The sequence below is a fragment of the Panthera onca genome, chromosome B3, assembly GCF_046562875.1.
Source record: "Panthera onca isolate mPanOnc1 chromosome B3, mPanOnc1 haplotype 2, whole genome shotgun sequence".
NCBI classification, from domain to species: Eukaryota; Metazoa; Chordata; class Mammalia; order Carnivora; family Felidae; genus Panthera; species Panthera onca.
This window is the reverse complement of record NC_138344.1, coordinates 20,167,738-20,190,434: the sequence shown is the minus strand read 5'-3', so window position 1 is coordinate 20,190,434 and position 22,697 is coordinate 20,167,738. Positions and strand designations below refer to the sequence as shown.

At 36.0% G+C, this 22,697-nt stretch overlaps 1 protein-coding gene across 7 annotated transcripts in view; it reads right to left on the bottom strand.

Annotated features, from left to right (window-relative positions):
* Positions 1 to 22,697, bottom strand: part of TJP1 (tight junction protein 1) — a 245,780-nt gene that overhangs the window by 39,380 nt on the left and 183,703 nt on the right. For all 7 annotated transcript variants that reach the window (XM_060617846.3, XM_060617843.3, XM_060617844.3 and 4 more), the window contains 5 exons: positions 22,136 to 22,238; positions 16,685 to 16,961; positions 13,335 to 13,438; positions 12,574 to 12,742; positions 11,609 to 11,756 (listed from right to left, as the gene is read on the bottom strand). In XM_060617846.3, coding sequence (XP_060473829.1) covers positions 11,609 to 11,756; positions 12,574 to 12,742; positions 13,335 to 13,438; positions 16,685 to 16,961; positions 22,136 to 22,238 — 801 coding nt within the window. The remainder of the gene's footprint in view (positions 1 to 11,608; positions 11,757 to 12,573; positions 12,743 to 13,334; positions 13,439 to 16,684; positions 16,962 to 22,135; positions 22,239 to 22,697) is intronic.

Sequence of the window (22,697 nt, the reverse complement as noted above, 5' to 3'; positions counted from 1 at the left end):
ACAGAGAAAACAATAAATATTTTCAATTATGAGTGGAGGAAAAAATTCTAAATAAAATACTAGCTAAGGGGATGTACTATGTAGTAAAAGATTATTCTACAATGACCACAGCAGGGTTATTTCACAAGTATATGGCTAGTTTAACATTAGGAATTTATCACAGAATTCATTATGACATCTAAATATTACAAGAAAAAACTATCAAACAGGCATGTGAAAACATGCAACAGCCATTCCTAATAAAAACCACAAATAAAGCAAAGATACTGGAAATACAATTAATTATGAGACTAGTTCCCAAAATCAAGAGCTAATACCATATTAGATAGGGAAATGCTGAATGTATTTACACCAAAATCAGTAACAACACAGTGATACCTGCCAATACTATCGTTATTTACCACTATTTTGAAGACTCAGATGATATAATCATGAGATAGATGATAGATGGGCTTGAAATATTGGGGGGAATTTTAGTGAGTATAAAAGAATACTATAAAAATTATATAAAGAGAATTATAATTACATTTTAATTTTAAAAAATCAACTATTTTCCTCAATGTCCTCTACAATCAGAAGAAAATGAGGGGCGCCAGGGTGGCTCAGTCAGTTGGGCGGCTGACTTTGGCTCAGGTCATGATCTCACGGTTCGTGAGTTCGAGCCCCGCGTTGGGCTCTGTGCTGACAGCTCAGAGCCTGGAGCCTGCTTGGGATTTTTTGTCCCTCCTCTCTCTCTGCCCCTCCCCCACTCATGCTAGGTCTTGCCCTGTCTCTCAAAAATAAATGTAAAAAATAAAATTAAAAAAAAAAAAAGAAAGAGGAAAATGAAAAGGAAAAAATATGCCAGCACTAATAGCATTAAAAACTGTAAAACTCCTAGATAAAACCTGTGCAATCTTAGATTGGGGGAGATCTCCCTAAATGTGATAAGCATTAAAAAACCATAAAGATGAAAATATTTCACTATTAAAAATGGTTTTATTTTTATTTTTTTATTATTAAAAAAAATTTTTTTTAATGTTTATTTCTGAGACAGAGACAGAGCATGAGTGGGGTAGGGGCAGAGAGAGAAGGAGACACAGAATCTGAAGCAGGCTCCAGGCTCTGAGCTGTCAGCACAGAGCCCAATGCAGGGCTCAAACTCACAAACCATGAGATCATGATCTGAGCCAAAGTCGGTCACTCAACTGGCTGAGGCGCTCCAATTAAAAATATTAAAATTAAAAACTGACCAGGTGCCCCAATTAAAAATGTTTAATTGCACAGGAAAAGATATAAAGATTTATATTTGCAACACACTCACCAAAAGAGCTACTACTAGCTGATGGAAAATGAAAAAGAACAATATAAAAGAAAATGAGCAACAGAAATTAACCTGGCAATTTACGAGGATGCAATACTATGGTCAATAATCTCATAAAAAGATGCTCAGCTCTGCTACTAATCTGGAAACCATCAATTTAAAATAAGGAGTTGCCAAGGCGCCTGGTTGGCTCAGTTGGTTAAGTGTCCGACTTCGGCTCAGGTCATGATCTCAGGGTTCCTAAGTTCGAGCTCCGCACTGGGCTCTGTGCTGACAGCTCTGAGCCTGAGCCTGCTTCAGATTCTGTGTCTCCCTCTCTCTCTGCCCCTCCCTCATTCTCACTCTGTCTCTGTCTCAAAAATAAACATTAAACATTTTTTTTAAAAAATAAAATACGGAGTTGCCAATTTACAACGATCAGATAGGTAAACATGGAATTCTGAGAAATAAACAAGTGTAGTCTCAAATATTACTGTTGGAAAGTCATCTGGCATCATCCGTGAAAATTTAAAAGTAATACCAACACACTCTTTAATGACTTCAGAAATAAAAAGCTAGTATATGAAATCATGGACAAAGATGCTTATGCAACATTGATTGCACAGGCAAAGACCTAGAAACATAATTTCCATAATATGTAGAATTTCTCATCAAAAGAATAAGCTGGAAGGATGGTCACGTTGTATTGTTAAGTAAAATTAGCTAGCTAGAAAATAATGTGCAGAGTGTGACCTTTTTTAATTATTAAAAACACAAACTCTATATATGATGCTAAATAAATTATGCAGAAATATGGAGAAAGGCTTAATTCAAGAGGAGTGGGAAGTAGGTGAGGTAGAATAGACCTATTTTACTTGTTCTAATTAAGCATACATTGCACAGAGTCAGGCGTGGGGCTCGAACCCAAGGACCAGGAGATCATGACCTGAGCCGAAGTTGCACGCCTAACCAACTAAGCAACCCAGATACCCCAATTTTTAAATGCAATTAAGTCTAACTTTAAACAAAGAATTTGGTTCTATTAATGCATACTATTAGCAGTCTCTTATGAAGAAAATGTTTCTTACCTGTTACCCTTCTGAAAGGATAAAACATAAGCACTTTCCACAGTTTCTATTTTCATAGTCAATTATTCTGTGGGGGTGTACTTTTAGTTTTAAATTACTATGAGCTGCATGGAGGTAAACAGTCTTTTAGGCAAAACTATAAAAGTCAAGGTATTTTTAAATCATAAAAGGTCAAAATTTTTAGCCACAGCTTAGGTAATAAAATCTCACAATTAATCCAAGAATAAATAAGCACAATTAAGCTTTATCCCCAAAGTGCTCTAGGTACCTCAGAATTTAAAGGGCCGTACAAAACAGAAGATTCCCCTTACATTCTTTGCATAAAATATGCAAATGATGTTATAAATATATACATTTTAAAGAAAAAGAATGAGATTAAAGAATGCATAATTTTAATAGTTCTATAGACTTATTGCTCTGTAACAAGCAAACTTTAAATTGCTTTAAAAAGATCTAAAAACATTTACAATTGATTTTATTTCTTCGAACTTAAACTTTCTCAATTTAAAAAGACTGATACTAATGATAACTCCCATCCTGACTGAGTTATAACCTTCTGATGGAAACCTCCTCCATGATGATAACTAGAAGGGTGTCATTTGTTGTGCTCTTGCCCCATCACATAAAACTGCTAGGCTAGCATTTTCATCTTGCCTAATTTCTATACTGTATTGACCACCACCTTTATTTTTCCTCTAACACAACTGTTATGAATTAAATAACATTTCAGATAGATAGAATTCATATTCTATTAAATTTTTCATAACAACTAATACTTGGAGAATCACTGTTCTTTTTAGTGCATTTCTGTTATCTACCAAAAGATGGAGGCATTATTCAATAATACATGCAGAGTAGGAGCAGCGTTGTTAGCAGGATTATAAAGCAAATCATCTATGTTAACTGTAAATTTTCTAGAATCTGTATTAAATAAAGTGAGATAAAATCAATTAACACATTTTACTTATTAGCCCATTACATCCAAATATTATTTCATTATGTAATCAACATAAATTATTAGAGGTAATTTACATCTTTTTTTTTGTCATTAAAAACCAATGTGTTATTTCAAACTTAACAATACATCTCAATTTGGACTGGCCACGTTTCAAATGCTCAGTAGCCACATGTGGCTAGCAGCAACGACACTGGGCAATGCAGACACATGGTTAAGGTACAGAGTCATCAAATTTTCCAATCATTTGAAAAGTTCTATTATGAGATGTGACCACTAAGTCTATTGCAAGACAAAAACCAAATTTAGACACCTCAGATTAGTTTACAATCAGTGGCAGTTATTGAAAGAAACTGGTAAAGCTGTGACAATTAAAAGAAAATATACTTTCCTCAAATCTTCCATACAGGATACTACCATGGCTCTGAAATGGTATCTAAGCTTTATAAAACATTTTTTTTTTTGCTATTATGAGGAAGGCTATCTTTATACAAAAAACATTTTTGTCCTGAGTCAGACTCATGTTTATCTACACACTCTGGCTCCAAGTAGCCTAGACAGACATTTCAACATTCTACCTTAAGACCCTTTTTAAAAAATTTTTTTTTAATGTTTATTTATTTTTGAGAGAAAGAGAGAGACCGAGCACGAGCAGGGAAGGGGCAGAGACAGAGGGAGATACAGAATTTGAAGCAGGCTCCAGGCTCCAAGCAGTCAGCACAGAGTCCGACGCGGGGCTTGAACTCACAAACCCACAAATCGTGAGATCATGACCTGAGCCGAAGTCAGATGCTTAACCGACTGAGCCACCCAGGCGCCCCTGGACCTCAAGATCCTCTTAAGAGCATTTTTGTTTTCTCCTGGAGGGTAGGATATGGGGTTTATTTTCTGGATTTTTCATTTGTACATCAATCTAATGGTAGTGATCCACTGGTCTAGAAATTTTGGGTTGATTAAAAACCCTATGGAAGACAGCTGTTAGACAAAGTGAAACAGTCTCTGAAGAGCTTTTACAGTTCACGTAAATGAACTCATTGTAAACAGAGCCTTCTTTAAGTCTTACCCAGTTAACTGTGTAAATAGGGTGGCAGACTAACATACACACTGTCAGATCAGCAAGGAGCAACAACTTGTTTTAAGTGAAAAACTTCAGGTGTAAAATCACAACTGTTAAGGCCTATGGGCAGAGGGCAGAGGACAGGCAGCTTGGTCAGGGGCTCCCCCTGTGGGTTCTGGGGTGTGTCTCCTCAGCAGGCCCCTCCAGCACATAGCAGTCAGCAGTTTCCCCCAGTGACTCCCTAGGATAGTTGTGTGCAAGATCTCTATCTAATAAGACACTTGCCCATGAACTCCTTTTTCAAACATTTTAGAGGGAAAACTTCCTGCCAAGTTCTTCTGAGAACACACCACAGCCAAATTCTCTGCCATTCAGTAAGCCACGGGCGTGCCCTCTCCAAGCAGGCTGGCTCTCACCCTAGGGATGAGTGGGGGAGCCTCTTCCTTGGGCACTCCATATCAGCACCAGGGGTAGTGGCTGCTCCTCATACCCGATTCTGATATTTAGAGTTCTCTCAGCTTCTTACTAGCTAATCCTTTGTTACTCTAATCCTTTTCTATTTAATCTATTTACATTAAACTTGCTAGGTTCACTCCAAGCTTGACTTGCTGTCTTGATTGGACCCTGTCTGACAAAACATGCCAGATGGCCCATTCTTCATGAAGCTTTCTTTCATACTTCTGGCTCCCAAACACCTTCCCAAATGACTGTTCAGTAATGCCTTATTTTAAAAATGACCTTAATATAGGAAATAAACTTGAGGGTGAATAGTCACTCCAGTAAAACATCCTTTTATCACACCAATTCCAAATTCCCATTACGTACTAAAGGACTCATCCTAAAAAATAAAGTTATACTTTCTTTTCAGAAACTCATTTATTGCATAAAGGGAGGCAAGACCTTCAGAACTTAGGATGAAAACAAAAACTAGGTACTAATTCCTTTAGAGGCTACTGGACTATCTCAGCCATAATTAACAATAAAGACATGTTAAGAAACTAACCTAACCATACCCCACAGTTTTTCTCCATTGACAGAATAGGTCAGCATGGAGGGTTGGAAGACACCTGAGAAAGAAAAATTAAAGGCACACTCAAATCATTCTGACTATTTAGAATACTACAACCACTGTTAATTTTCTAAATTTTATATGGAAACAAATAGGTATTTATACATTGCAGTTCCTCCTTCATAGCAATAAAAAAAAATTAATGATCTCTCTCTGCATGGCACATACAGAATTCTAGGGATGACAAAGGCAGAGAGACGCAGAGAAGAGACTCTAAGCTGGTCCTGGAATACAGAAATTAAGGGTAGTATGCCGAGAAATAGTTACTTTATACCAATTTTGCCATATTTATAAGCTAATTTCCCACAACTTAAGTTTATTCTTTACACACTATAATCTATTTTCTAGAAATACATGTGTGTGTGTATATGCTTTTGAAGAAAATCTGAGTATCTATATTGCTCATTTTGGCAAATGGCTTTTAGGTAATAATCCAGATACTTATTTTTATAAAGTTTATCATTTTGTACAGAGTTTCTCTCCCATCTTACATGTTCATTTATTATGATGATGACTAACCTAGTGCATCTGATTTCAGACAGTATGATTTTTGCAGAAATGTGTAATTTTTAATAATGAGAAAGACTAAGAGACCTTTTTAAAATTTAAGGATAGCTTTGTTAGGCCATCACTGGTGGTATAATGATTATCAGGTAGTTAGATTAATATTTAGAGTCAAACAATCTTCTGACTGAGTGGAATGTATGGTTGATTTATAACAAGGGATCAATGTTGTGACACTCTCTTCATTTTTTACTAAGGTTCTCTCCCAAGGACAAGAGAAGATCGTTATCTGGAAGTAAGATTTTTCATTCATTTACTATTTTTAATACGTTACCAAGTGGAGAGTCTATTTTTATAAAAATCATATTTTATGTTTTATATTGTACTTGTGTAAGAGCTGATGAACAAAATTCATACTTTTACTTTTTAAATTGTGGGATAAAGTATAATATTTAAGCTTGCTTTTATGCCATTAGATTCATATTCTGTTAGGAGTTAAAATTATTCAGCAATCATTGAGCACACATATTATTACACTTGGGTTGCTAGTTAATTACTAGAGAAGTGCATCAACTATGGTCTTCCCTTGGCCTGGCCTCCTTAGAAAGCATATCAAAAACAAAATCTCAGATTGGAATTTTAACGTGGTAACCTAAAATTCCCAAGGACTGAAAACAAGTTGGCTCTTATTTAAGTAACAGAAGTTCAGGATGGGTCATCAATATTCCACTCATATCGAAACATTAGACAAAGAATCTCAGCAAAAAAACAAAAAAACAAAACAAAACAAAACAAACCCCAAAAACCCCAAAACCAATTCAAGTAATAAACAACTTCTTAAAAAACTTTCATATTTTCTCTCATGAAACAATTTTTTCCAAAACAGAAGAAAATACTTCTTAGAACTCCAATCACTGTCTCCTTTACTCTTGTGATCCAGCATCCAGCTGTTATTCCAACAAGTTGAGAAACGGCATGTTATTTCTTATTCTACAATAATCTTCATCTGGAGGGCTCTTTCTTACTCATTTCAAGATGAGGTCACTTTAGACAAGCCTTCTTCTCTGATCATGTTATCTAGTATCGCCCCCTCCGCCTTCACTATCGTACTACCCTCATTTTCTTTATAGTACTTACCACTAATGGAATAATTTCCATTAGTCTGATGGAAAGTGAAATATATTTTTCAAACTTACTTATCTGCTTTTTTCACTTTGATATAAGCCTAAAGCTCTAGGACAGCAGGGATCTTGCCTAGTTTGTTGAGGGAAAATTTATAACCATATACTGAGAACATATACACGGTACCAATAAATATATAATATGGTAAGAATCAGCAGGATAATGTCAAAATTACTGGCAAAAAAAAGATCTTTCAACATTCACTCTACTGTATAAAGTTCACTGTGCTGCATCAACTCACAACCAACTCCCTTAGTCCAGCTGGAAGGCATAGGATCCACGGGAAAGAAGTGATCAATTAATTTCATTGAGATACTTCAAGAATTATCTTTCTACCTGGCCCTTTCTATCTTTCACAGAGGAGAAACCAAAAACAAACAAACATGAAGGACTTCAAATGAAAAATAAAGCAGTACTTATACCAAATTAATTGTCAATATTATCACATGTAAATCTTGTTCTGAATAAAGCATCTATTAAATTGGAGATAATAAAACCTTTTTAAAGAACTAAAACCAAAGATCAGAAAACAAAACCTGAAATTCGCTAATCAGAAAATGGCACTTCTCCACATTTTACAGTAGTAAAAAAAAATGTACAACTGATACATGTAAATGTCTCAATAATTTTTAGCCAACTGGCAAAGTTCCAGAGAACCAAGCAGTATCTGAAAGAGACTATATATTCCAGAATTAAAGAATATTTACAGTCCTCTAGAATCAAATAAAATAATTATGGAAGACAATGGAAAATGTAAAATATGTAAAGAAAAAAAAGATCTTTAAAAGTCAAGACTTCTCTAAGGTATTTAAGCGGATACATTATATGCCCTATTTGCATAGGTATTAGGATTTATTGGCACTCTTGGAGAAACAGATCATGAGCTCAATTCAACCCTGTATAGTCAAAGGCTGACAGAAAAGGTGGACTGTATAGGTAAAAGGTTTTTATCCCAAATATATCACCTTAATGGGGCTCAACACTTGGATTTGTCTAGAAATTTCTCATTTGTAAAATTCAATTTTACTATCACATATTTACTATATCATAACCCATGATCAATACTGATACCACTAACTTTCAGAATTTAGGGGGAGCATTTTCTCTCAGGAGAAATAATGAATAATGAGAATATTTGATAATTTTACAAAGTTTCAATCTTTTTAAGACACTGCTTGCAAGTACCTCAAAAGCAACCATTTTTATAAAATGAATATGCTAAATATAAATTAAACCTTTTCTATTTGTTATAATACACTCCCTAAAAACTTTAGACAACTTAGGCCTTAAATAAACTTAGTTTATGGAATGACTGAGTCTAATATAAAACATAATCTTTATAATCCAAATGTTCCACAATTCAACATTATTTTAATTAGTCTCAGCTTTTACTACAGTAGAATTTTTTCAATACTGAACCTGCTATGATAATCAGTAGCACCACAGTCACCTTTATTATAAAGCTGATAGAACAGAACAAAAAAGGTAAACATATGTTGTCACTCTAGGGAGAAAAGTCATAAAATGGATTGGTGTAATTAAATGTAAGTAGTAGGGACAGTAAACTATATGACCAAAGAGAGGCTTAGAACATACCCTGCAAATCAAACACTCAGTTATGTAGGGACCACAGTGAGATCAGTGAAAAGAATCTTCTCTGTGAGAGCTACCTTGTGAGCATGAAACAGTGGCATAAGTTTTGGGCTCTCAGTATCCCGAGTTCCTAGAACAAGTCTTGGCCCAGAAGGGGCTCTGAAACATCACTGAATAAAATATAAAACAAACCTGGCAACACGCATCCAGATGTAAGAAAATCACTGTAGTAATTCTCTCTCTCTATATATAATTTTTTAGTTCAATAACGCCTATTTTAACATTCTAGACCAGGGATTGGCAAACGTTTTCCTTTTATGACTCTGTGAGCCATACAGTCTCTCTTGCAACTTCTCAATTATGCCATTATAGGATTGGTTCCAATAAAACTTTATTTGCAAAATCAAGCAGCAGGTTGTATTTGGCCTGCAAGTTGTAGTGTGCCAACCCCTGTTCTGGATAACAGTAAGGGTGCATTGCTCATCTACTTATGAAGAAACAAGCTAATGGGCTTTTCTCAAGAGCTCTGTCCACAACGTTTGCTCTCTCAGAAAAGATCATCACACAGAACTCAAGTAGGTCATGAGAATAATGGAATACAGAACCCATGGTGTTTTTACTAGAATTTTACTTTTAAAGAACACCTAAACTGTTTCTCAAAACACAGGATAATCCTCCACAACTCCACAGTTATTTGTATTTTAACATGAACTTTAGGAGAAAAAATGAAATCTTTAAGCAACTGGTACTATTGTACATCTTGAATGTGTGAAGGTCACTGAATTTTCAGAAATTAAATTCTTAGCACAAGAATTTGGAAATAATCTGAAGACTTCTGGCCTTCTGTATGTAAAGTACCATCTTTTCTTTAGTATGTACCACATGTCCTAACCAGAAGTTCCCAAATTTGGTACTGCACAGTAGAGGATGATATCAGAAACCTAAAAACAAACAAACAAACAAACTGTATTCTCCACCTCCACCTGAGAACAGAGCCTAGGATTCTGTATTTTTAAAAGATCTCATATAACTCGTGTGACCCATAAGGATACCTGAGGTTCCCAATTAAAACACCTCAACGTAATTTTATATTAAAATGTTTAAAAAAACAAAACAGAACAAACCTCTTTAACTTTTAAGTTACGAATGCCAAGTGTTTAGGAAATCTAAATGAAAAAAAGTCGCATCAAAAAAACTTTTTAAGATTTAGAATTTGCTCACAATAAAAACTAACGGCCAAAATGTAGATGATTCTTTTTTTTAAGGAAAATCATGTCCAAATTTCTTGACACCAGCATGGTTTCTAGGTGAGAGAAATGTGTTAAAATTATAGCTACTCCCATGAATCATCCAAGGGTGTGATTTATATCACAGTGTGTGTGTGTGTGTGTGTGTGTGTGTGTGTGTGTGTGGTTGCAGCAATCCTTTCCCAGGTAACATCTATGCTATGTCAAGAAGAGTTTTAGAATATATTAACTTGAAGCAGTTAAAAATAACAATCAGTTGTATCAGTTATAAGATAAGCCAGGATGGCATATGATGTACTATAGTATTTTAAAAAAAAATCATTATGGGGCGCCTGGGTGGCTCAGTTGGTTAAGCATCCAACTTCGACTCAGGTCATGAGCTCACAGTTCATGGGTTCGAGCCGTGCGTCGGGCTCTGTGCTGACAGCTTAGACCCTGGAGCCTGCTTCAGGTTCTGTGTCTCCCTCTCTCTCTGCCTCTCCCATGCTTGTGCTCTGTCTCTCTCTCTCTCAAAAATAAACATTAAAATAAGTAAGTAAATAAATAAATAATTATTACAACCTTAAAATAAAGATCAGAGTTAATATAATTTATAAAACTAAAATTTGAAATTTAAAGAGAATTCGCTTCATAAATCTCTAAAACAATCAGTGCAAAATAATGATCATTATGGTTTTTAATGATCTTCAAAAAAGTTTTCTTCTGGCTACACACTCCTCCTTTCTCTGGTTACTACTTCCTTGCCTCCTCACCTTCCTCAAAGAATACACTGCCTCCAGTCTAATTATCTTGGCCTTCCCTCCACATTGTTTTTCTTAGTAACTTTAATGACTTCTATGGCTTGAGCTAACACCTCCATGCAAGTTAAGTCCCAAATTAATCTCTAACCCTAAAATGTTCAGCTCAAATTTTCAAGTGCCTCCAGAAGATCTTCATATGGATTATTACAGAACCATAAATCAGTTGGTGGCCTACAGAGCCCTGGGAATATCCACAAATTCTATGTAAAATGCCAAATGTTTATGTGTACATGTGTACTATTCTGGAAATAAGGGTCCTAATTTTCAGATTCTCAACTGTATATGCAACCCCAAAGACCACATAAACTCAGGTAAGTCACATACTACTAACATACCAGACTCTTTGGCATAAATACCAGACAGTGTTTTTTTAAGAGGGAAAACAAAGTCCGGGTTAAAGTGTCTAGGAAAGGGCTGCTAATATGTTTAACTTTCCCAAGCAGTATATTCTTTTAGCTGGCCAGCATCTTCTTATGCAGTGGGGATCAGCAAACTGCAGCTGTATGGCCAAGTGTTTTTCATAAAGTTTTATTGGAACACTACCCTGTCTGTTCATTTACATATTATCTACAGTTACACTTCTGTGATACAGAGTAGTGATAAGAAATTATATGGCTTACATACTTAAAATATTTACCACTTCACCCTTTAAGAAGATTAACTGACCTATGTTTTTCTAGGTAATCCCTAAATTAATTAAAAAAAAAAAACAAAAAAAAACTTCCAACCTAATCTTAATAAAAGAAAATCTATCTTCTAGTTTTATTTGTAAGCAATACCAGAAACATGTATCAAGCACACGTAACTATTTTAACAACAGAGTGTGATTACCTGCCACTGCTGGGCTGCTGTGGAGAGTGTCTGGAATGATCAGAAGGCTCTGACCGTTGGTCAGGTGATCGTGACCGGCTGTGGCGGGGAGGTCTGTCATGTGATCGACCAGAATGATCTGATGCCAGTGACTGAATTTCTGAAATGTCTGTTAAGTAAAAGGGTGCTTTTTATTTTCCCATGAAATGATCATAGTAAAATAATGTAAAATGTAAGATACTCCAATGATAATGAATATAAGCTACTAAATATAATTTCATATAAAATGGTTGATATAAGCATTAACTTCATCAACCACTGATTAATAATGGTAAGCTGCCTACAAAACAAAAAGGACAGTGACAACATGGATGTGGACCTTGAAGGCATATGGTAAATAAGTCAGAGAAAGACAAAAAAAAAAAAAACAGAAAACAACCCACAAAAAGCAAAAATACAAACCCACACAACCACCAAACTCACAGAAAAAGAAATCAGATTTGTGGTTACCAGAGAGGGTGGGGGGAGGGGCAAAAGGAAACTGGAGGAAGGTCCAGACTTTCAGTTATAAAATAAATGAGCACCAGGGAAGAAATGTACAATAGATGATAATAGCTAACACTGCTATAGGATATATGAAGTTAAGAGACTAGATCCTAAGAGTTCTCATCACACGGAAAAATCTTTTTTTTTTTCTTTTATCTACAGGAGAAGATAAAAGACGTTAACTAAACATATTGTGGTGATCATTTCACAATAGATGTAAATCAAACCATCATGCTGTGTACCTTAAACTTCCACATTTCTCAATAAAACTAGGAAAAATGTAATTAAAATTAAGCCCTCCACTCCCAGTATATATATTTGTAATTCTTAGGTTCTGAAGGTGTCTGGCTTGTAGAAAATTATTTCATTCAAACATATCAAATCTTCCTACTACTTTAACAGGTTACTTAAAGGGACTCTCCAAACAGAACTATACTCACCATCTCTCTCAGAGGCATTAGCAGAATGGATACTGTCAGAAAGATCAGGGACATTCAATAGGGTAGCTCGTTCATCTCTCTGAACTACCATTTTTAACTTGCCTTTAGACCTTTCTATCAATGTCTTTGCATCTGTCAGTGACATATTTTCTGTCACGGTACCATTTATCTGCAACAGAAAAAAAAAACCTCTAAGTTGAAAGTAAATGATAAAAATACAAATGTTAACTTAATATTATGAAACAGGAATATTTAAATTACTCCTTGGCTTGCTGTAAGAACCAAAATTAGTCCTTTCATAATATCAAAGTACTCCTCTTTCCTGAAATAAAATCTTTACTATGCTGTTGCTATGTCAGAAAACCCGAATTAATATCTGAGCCAATCCCCAAAAGCCTGTCACTTTCTATTACTTATAAGCAAACAAACAAAACAAACATTTTAATAATATTTAGTTATCAAAACCACTTATTGTGTAAGACTAGACATATCTACCTACAAAGTAGTTCCTAGCAGTGAAGGATATTCATTTGTAATGATTAATTTGCTCAGAATGACTCCATGCCTAAAGAAAAATATCAGTGTTGACACGTAATAACAGACAAACCATTTTTGTCCATTAAAAATGACAAACCATCCAGTGCCCCAAACATTGATTTTTAATTTTGGCAAAATTGCTTCAAACATGAGCAGAAACTATATGGTTACACTAGAATTTGTTTTCTACTTCAGTTCATTAAAATGTAAGAATATGACTATACCTTTAATACAACATCGCCTTCTTGAATATTGCCATCTCTTGCTGCCAAACTATCTTGTGAAATTTCCTTCACAAATATATGACTGGCCAATCGAAGACCATATTCTGAAATAACATATTTAAATGTCTTTAGCGTAAACCACACACTTTAAAAGTATAATAATCATCACCACACTGAGTTTTTAAGTACGATCAACAGCAAGAAATTATTCTTGGTCACCCTGCAAAGATGTCATTTCCTCTAATCATCAAAAAGTGTGCACTGCCAATGTGAAAGTAAAGAAAGTCTATGATCCAAGCAGAAGACTGACATACTTATTCCAATTTTTACTCAGAAAGGGGAAAGGAAGAAAAAAAAAAAAAAACCCAAGCCTGAAGAGAAGACCATTTCTTCCTATGTTGTATTAACTAGCTTCTCAGAAGGTTTAATGAATACACTTCTAAAAAGTGAACTGCTTGAGGTTGGAAAAACTCTGGAAAGGTTGACAATTTTAATGACGACTTGTATTACTAAGCATACACTGTTTTGTTTTCCCCAATTTCCCAGAGCAAAAGTTCTTCTGATTCTACACACCTCTAACCATGGAGAGAGACATGCAGAACATTACTATATACATTCTGTGTTGGTGCGAACAAAGGCTTCAACTAGCTGTGCAGATGCAGGCAGGAGTTAAAAAGGCCAGTCCTTTCCTTTTAACAACCAACCAGGTATCCAAATGTGAGGCAACATTAATTCTATCTGTGGATGAGGAAATGGTCAAAACAGGAAAGTACCAGGAGAGTCTAGAAAACTGTCCAGGGACCTGCAAAACCGCAGAATTTTGTGTGTTTGTAAACCAGAACAATGACGACAAGAACACATCAATAGGAAAAGGAACACTCCTGGCTCTGTCAGGAGAGAGGAAAGGACTCTGCATCTTACTGCATTAAAAAAAAGGTGGGGGGGGGGGGGGGGGGGGGACAAAAACAAAAAACCCTAAGTTGCAGCTTAACTTAAGGCAAATACACACAGAGTGCTCAAACAGGAAAAGAATCAGGGTGAAAAGAGAAAATGACTTTTCAGGGGATCTAGGCAGTCAAATATATGTGCTTGAGAAATGGTTGTTATATCACAGAAGAATATAGTACAAATGACAAAAATGTCCTTATTCAAGATTAAAAAGTTATAAATAATCAATACAGAGATTACTTCAAAGTAATCCTCACATATTCATCAACTCCAAGTGTTTCCTTGGGTAAATATTAACTATACGCCAGGCACTCTGGCTAAAAAGCAGAGAATGAGACAGAGGCCCTACACTCTGGCAACAGTCAGTAGGGGCAAATGTAAGTGTGAGGAAGAGTTCATACAAAGGCAATATAGGATTCAGTGTCCAGTACAGAGCCAGAGAGGAAGAAATACTAAAGCAGAAATACTACTAAACCAGAAGGATTAGGGTACACCTGTGAATGTGTATGTGGGGTGGGAGGTGGTAGAGACAGAATGGTTACAAACAAATGTCCCAAAAGGTATGAAGGAACAGTCATAACTGTTAGGATAGCTACGACTGAGGAGTAACTAAGAGAGATGCGAAAGAATAACAAATGTCACAGAAGATCCTTTAACTCTGTGAAGGTGTCTGCAGAATTGACTGGAAGGGATCCAGAGACTAGTTTCTGAGACGCATGTCCACTTAAGAGACGATAGTTATTCACCGCACCAAAAAAAAAAAAAAAAAAAAAAAGTAACTGAGGTAACTAAGTAAATACATGTCAATGCACGTAAATGCCCGATGTCATAAACTTGACTGTGATCATTTTATAATGTATACATGTATCAAATCATGTTATATACCTTAAATATATATAAGTTTATATATTTATATATGTCAATTACACCTCAATAAAGCTGAAAGAAAAAAAGATTACAGTAGCATGGATGAGGGAGGTGGTGGTGATAGTGGAGAAAGGCAGAAGTGGGAGGTTATTTAAGAATGGTATTGAAGAAGTTACGATATATTAACTGGGTACAGGGAAGTGAGGAAAAAAGAGATGTCAAGGATAAGTACAATGTTTTCCATAACTGGCATGAGAAACTGGGTAGATGAGAATATATCTAATGAGCAACTTCATAAGAAAACACAAAAAGTTTATGAGGAAGGTAGAAGTTTTGCTTGAGGTGTGTTAAGTCTGAGGGAGCTACGTGAAATACTGAAGTCAATATGCCTAACAGTCAGCTGGCACGCACAACTACACAGACTTGGGCTGGAGAAATAAGTTTTGCCATCAGCAGCAGCTAACTGAGACAATGAGCAGATGCAATTGCCTAAAGAGGTTACGTTGAGGGAAAAAAGAGATTCCAGAATAGAAATCTATGGAAGATTAAAGGGTAGGATGAGAAGGAGCCTGCAAAGGATACGTAAGGGGGTGAGAGATCCAAAAGAACACAGTATTACTGAAGCCAAGAGAAGACGTTATTTCAAAATACAGGAAGTGGTTAACACCATGCAAAATGGTACTGAAAAGGCAAGTAAAATAAAGACTGAAAATTTCTACTGGATTTATTTAGTTTTAACAGCTTTGGGAGCAAGGTGTAACAGATACCAGGTCAGAGAGGGTTGACGAATGAGTGGCAAAATGAAGTAGAAACAGCAAGGGTAGACAGTTTGCGATGTCCACCATAGAGTGGGGTGGGGAGCAAGAACTAGAAAAAAGGTCTGTCAGGTGCTGGTGTAGCAGATCAAAGCAAGCCTACATGATATTCTTAGTAGAACACCTTTTCACCAAAATCAGTCACAGATGCTTGCCTGCATTTGAGAGACATGTCCACAGGACGAGGTCACAATCGCATTCATTTTTATCAAATTTGATTAAGTAAGGGGAAGCGGCTAGCTTCAGTTTAAAGAAGTCCTGCATTATACAGAAATGCCCTATCAGGGGTTCCTTCCCCTTAATCTCTTCATTTAAAAAGGAGTCTGCCCCCCTTCCCAAAAAGCCCCAAGATCTCTTCCAATGGTTATGCTACTACTGATCCTAACAGCTAAGTAAAACACTGAAATTCAGCTTGGTACTGGTGTGACATTTGTTAGCATAATTTGTATTTGGCTATTCTAACCACAACAAGAAATTCAAAATCCAACTACTGGACAATTTATTTGAAGTATGATCTGCTGCACCAAATTAATTCATGAAGAGAAAAGTAGGTGATCCCTGAAGCCTGCTATAATGGGATAGGACTTATGGCAACAGGACACAACAATGAAGATAACAAAAGACAACAAAAACGAGGATAGGAAAGGGCAGCAATTTCACTCATCAAAATTAGTGTTAACATTTTCCTGTGAAAATGATAAACAAGTTGGTAGAGAATACCTTCATTTTTCCGGGATTTCACCAATGTGACTTTGGTGGGTTTGGCAGGCTGACTGGAGGCCACAGATCGCCTATCAGACCGTGGGGACAAACTCCTCTCTCTGCTTGCACTTCTATCCCTTGCCCAACTCTTCTCACTCCTTCTACTGACCAGACCTCCACGGCTGCTTCTCGGATCATGGACCTCCTCATCATAACTATCATCTTCTTTTTCAGATACAGGTTCAGGATCAGGACGACTAACTGGTATCTGAACTTTCTTCTTCCTCCTAATGGTCTACAAATAAAGATTACAAAAAAAGCTGATTGATTTCTACATACACTTTTAGTTCTTAAGAGAAAGGAAAATTATGTTTTTCTGGTCGTATGTCAAATAAATTATGAATCAGAGAGACAAAATACACAAAAAATTGTAAGAAATTACTAGAGAATACATTTCCATAATGGTTATGTTTTCTGCTCTCTTGACAAACAGATCTGTTTAAGAACCAAATTTGGAATAGTGAGCCTAATAAAGTCCTTAGTTACTTAATTTAGAAAGATTGTTTAGGTGTAATAATCACAAGCTTAAAGAGAAACTAGCAATTGTTAGTGATTTGGATAAAGGATGGGGCACTGTACTCTAATACCATCAAATACACCGTTAGTTGCTACCAAGACCATTGCAAACTTGTAAGCCCAACTTGACTCCTTGAAATTTTCAGAATCCATCAGTATCAAGGCCCACAACTATCCTACTAAAACTCTTAATGGATAAATTTACTGTACCTCCTCCACATTAACATTCAACTTCTTAAGTTGGAGCTAATACTTTACCAATATAAACTGTTCAGTTTCTGTATCTCTCCAATTTCTATTGTTGGTATAAATCCCTTCTTCTGGCTTTCTTTCCTCAATGACTGCTATGTGGTTCAATTTTCCCTGGCCATTTATTTCCTTTACTTTCTGCAAGTTCAAGATCTATAAGCATTACCTTCTGATTGGGTGGCCTCTTAATCCCTGGACTGCACTTGACTGTCTCATTCTGGTACACCCTCAATCTCATCAGAGATCTGCAAGATCTTTTTGGGGAACACTCCTTGATCTACTGAAACTTTTCTATGCCCATCTTTTTTATGATTCCTCCACTTTCTGTTCTCTCAGTTCACCAATTCTTTCCTGGTTTCACTTGTGCTGCTCCCAAGTTTGTGTGAGACGTCATGCTGTGATATTTAAATAACTTTCTTGTGACCTCTCAATCACCTGCCATGACAAACTTCAGTCCTGTATTATCTTTACCTTCAGATGGCTGCATTTCCAAACTTTGCTGATTAGGTCCTCCATAAATTCATTTTACTTTACAGAATTCTTTTGCTTGTCAGTAATCCTTTCCTCCACCTCTTGCCTCTCTATGGAATTTGCTAACACAGGTATTCCAAAACTATTCTTCAAGATCCCAATCACTCAGCCTGACTTACACAGCTCAGTGCCACTTCACATCCCCTATATTCCAGATGGTTTTCAATACCTTATTTGTTTAGTCTTCCTTCCTTCAGGGTCCAAAGACCAAGTCGAACCTCTTTCTGTACAAACGAAATTCTCCCAAATGAGTTCTTATTCTTATTCCTACCCACCTCCAAGACTGTCCTCATCAACAACACCCCCTCAGGGTACTTACAACTTTAATCTCTCCCTCAAATTTGTCCTCTACTACTAATCTGCTAATTAATCTTCTATTCCTCTGTCTTGCTATTCATTTCCAAGTTTTCTTATCTCCTCCCTTTCTTCAAAGGGCTGCTGTATCCTTAATAGTGCTTGTTGCTGCCTACTACCACCAAGAGTCATCAGAGATGGCCCTTCTGAGGAAACAACACTGAAGCTGAAGCAGCAGCAAGATGCCTATATGTGGCAAGGTCAGACAGCCAATGCCCTGTTGTGAATGGAGAGAAGGCTGCCTGTCCTTCCACAGCTCAGGCCCTTAGCAAGTAACAGTTACTATAAACATTCCCACCCGACTCTCTGCGTTTTAGTCTCACCTCTATTTCAATCTCCAACATACTGTTTTAGAAGCAATACTTTTGCTGTATTACTTTAAATCTTCAATTCCTCCCTAGTTATGTACAAACAAAAACAAAGTAACCAGATGAACACTCTGAGCTTTCCATGTCTTCCCCCAAGAGAGTGCTTACCACCTCTATGGAAATCTACTGTACCTGAAACGCCTCTCATTCTCAGATGTGCATTATGGTTATGATTGTGGGTACCCGTCTATCCTATTAAGATTCAAGTTGTTTAGAGAAGGTCCTTGCCATGCATTTAACTGTACATATAATGAAATATTTGCAACCAGTAAGTGCTTAACTTATTGAAAAATATCCAATCCTGTTACAATTCTCCGTTTATATTATCGTTAATGGTTGTAAACTTACAAGAAGAGATTTAGAAGGTTTGGCAACTATCCTTGATTTTAACACTGAAAACTCTGAAACAAACTTAGGGGGAAATGCCTACTTCAAGACAGTTTAGCTGACATAAAGATTCAAATGTAAAATAAAGCAATGAATTCTACACAAGTACTAGCATAAAATATAGGTTATACACTTTTATAACTGGTAAAAGGTAAAAGGCTTTTATAAGCCTGACACCAAAGACAGAACCAACCAAGTGAATATCTGACAGACATGACAACATAAAAATGAAAACATTTCAATGTTGAAACAAAGTGATATAAAAACAAACCCCTCCAAAACAATCACCATAAACAACCTACACTCAAAAAAACAAATGGGCACACAATATATGCAGTATATATGATAAAAGGCTAATAATCCTAATATATACTACACCCTAGTACAACAATCATCACCATATAAATGCTAAGGAATAAGCAAAGAAGAAACATAAATGGGCAGTATGTACACTACAACATGACCAAACTCATTTGTACTGTAAAATAGTTCATTTGAAATACTATGTCAGTCTGTTTGGCAAAGATTTAAAAAGTGTTGCTGAAATTGGACTCTCAATGCCCTATCATCTTTCTGAAGGGCTGGTGATGCGTATATCATTCATGCCCTCTGACTGAGAAGCCACTCCCAAGAAGTTATTCCTAAAAAGTAACTGAACAAGTAGGCAGAAACACAATGATCTTCAACACAGTATTTTTTTTTATTACTTGTGGAAACTGGACACTGAAATGCCCACCAATGAATGGGTTAGGTAAGCACGTACACACAGTGAAATGCTACATAACCACATGGAGATACACTGAAGTGCTCACAGACATTATCACTAGGAGGTGTTTCTGCACACACACTTCATAATGCTTTTTAAAGATGTTCAGAATTTTAGTAAAAATTATACACGCTCACTGTGTCATAAACTACTTCTAACTTCACTTATTGTTAAACTAAACTAAACCTATTTATGATAGTTATATTATCAAAGGACTTCTAACACTTTAGTTTAACAGAAAAGAAACAGTTTATTTAATACCCAGGGAGCTCTTGGTTAATGGAAAGAAAATCACATAAACAACCAACCACCTTAATGTAAGAACACAGGGAGGAAAACAGATTGGTAGATTGGGGAGGAAGGAAGAGGAGCTGATTATTCAGAAATGAAAAAAACAAAACTAAACAAAGCAAAAACAATGTATATAATGACCTTGAGGTTTTGGTTCTGGCTGGGGATGCGTTAAGAGTTTAGAAAGACACCTCACAATGAAAGACCACATTGTAAGACACTGGGGTTTTATTCTGCCTCTCCAAGTCACGTAGCTAAGTACAATCAGAGCAAAATCCATCCTTGAGCTGCCCCAAATCCTTTTCCTATTTCAAATACACTACAGGTTTTGGACCTACTTCTCATAAAATGATTTCTATGGGGAGAAGTCTATAGTGCAGAAATACAACTTTCTTAGATGCATTATCAATGTGGAATATGTATATTGAATATTTTGCATGGTGAACAAAACAGCTCAACATTTCAGAGGAACAGAGCTTAAAACGTTGAGGTTACAGGTGAAGCTCACAACCTCAGATACAGGAAGAAAACACCCAATTTACCTAAGGTGCTCACCTTTGAATATGCAGTTGAAAAATACTGAAAAATAGTAACAATGTTCAACATCAGCAGCTAAGGCAAGAATGCTAAAACTTACTCAATTTATAAAAATTAGCAATTTGCTTCTATAAATATTACAATCTCATGTTATAAAAACTTTAAAAACTCTACCACACACCAGCCAGTAAGTATATGAACTGTGATTTAAAAATAACACTACAAGTGTAAAAATAGGACTACAATGAAGTTGTGAAAATATATACCCAAAAGAAGATGTCTGTCATTTGGAATGCAGTAACTAAATAGTGGGTCTACTGCAATCTGAGAAAACTCTCACCTCATCAGCAAAGATACTGGTGCAGAAATAAACCATATGGCACAGCAGCCTAGACGATGGAAGAGGGCTTAGCAACTGTGAAGTGCACAGTCTCAGGGAATACACCTCCTAGCTCTCACCTAATCCCCAAAGTCAAAACAGGGCAGGCCTTCCCCTCACTTCCAGCCCTCTCCCTTCTGTTGGGTCCACTGTGGTTCTGAGTGTCTGCTGGGAAGTAGCTAAGTTCTCAACAGACAAGGCAGGACAATCCATCTAGCTGCCTACCCAGCCTCCTCTTCCTGTTCTTTATACCTGAACTAAGGGCTTAAAGCAGTGCCTTAATAAGTCCTTTCAGAGGCTAGATGGGCAGAATGGGGGAAGGAGCAAAGTGGGTAAAGTAGCTACTGTGTTCCTAAACATGGATATGATTTTAAACAGAACTGTTACATTAAATCTATGCTGTGCCACATCTGCTTAGTTTTAACTGTGATTGGAGACCAGTTATCAAGAGTTAACTGAACTTAAAAAAAAAAAAAAAAAGTGGACTTAGAGAAATAATGAAATAGAAGAAAGATTCTAGCTATATACTAAAACAGTAACATTAAAATGCACCCTCAACAACTCTACAAAGAAAATCTTACCACTTTCTCTCTCCTCAAACTGTATCACAGTAACAAGGAAAGTGGTTGATGATGTATGTGTTCAAGGGACAATGTAAAACTTGCCCATTAAACAAATCCTGTAACAGAAAACAGGGCTAAATATTTCAAACAGACTATATGCCAAGATTCAGTCTAACTTCAGAACTTAAAAGAGAAGGGAACATTAAGCCATAAAGAGGTGACCTTTCACCTTTCAATCACTGCCTTTCTTTTTCAATCGAAAAAAAATCCTAGTATCTAAACTTTGAGAAAATATATTTTCTGTGATAAAACATACCATCAGTATTAGAAGAAACACTTTTGTAAGCTAACTTTGTAAGTACTGATCCAGTTTTCGTTTTCTTAAAGGGGAAAGAGGAATTCAAACACCAGAAACATTTCAATGATAAAATTGATACTCTTACTAAAGTAAAGGTAAAAGATACTTACAATTTTTGCATTCTTCCCACTTTTTCTTAGTTGCTGAACAGCAAAAGCATGTTCAACATTATCCATTGAAACTCCATTAACCATCGCAACTCGGTCATTTTCCCTAAGGAAAAAAAGGCCACCAAAATGACATATTAGAAAAAAACATACAGACAGGTTTATGAATATACTTTCAAGATGGATAGTTCCACAATTTTGTGGATACTTTCAGATAATGTTACAATAATGTCAAATGATTTACTTTCCCATCTCCTACAACAACATTTAGGAAGTCACTAATCACAGGTCATTAATGTTTTTTAAATCTTTTGTTTTTACATAAGAGTAAACAGGTACCACAATACAAAAAATGATTTTTGGTAGTACAATTACAGGGCATAGCTGGAAAAGTTACCCCCTTTTAAAAAATAAAGTCCTTCTCACTCCAATTTTCTTTCAATCCTGATTATATGCTCACTTTTTGCTAGCCGGTAATCTTTTGCCTCTCTTTCTCTTGCTTATCTTAACTGAAAAAAAAGGACAAGATTAAGGGTAAGAGGTTCCCGAAGGCTAAATTCCACGC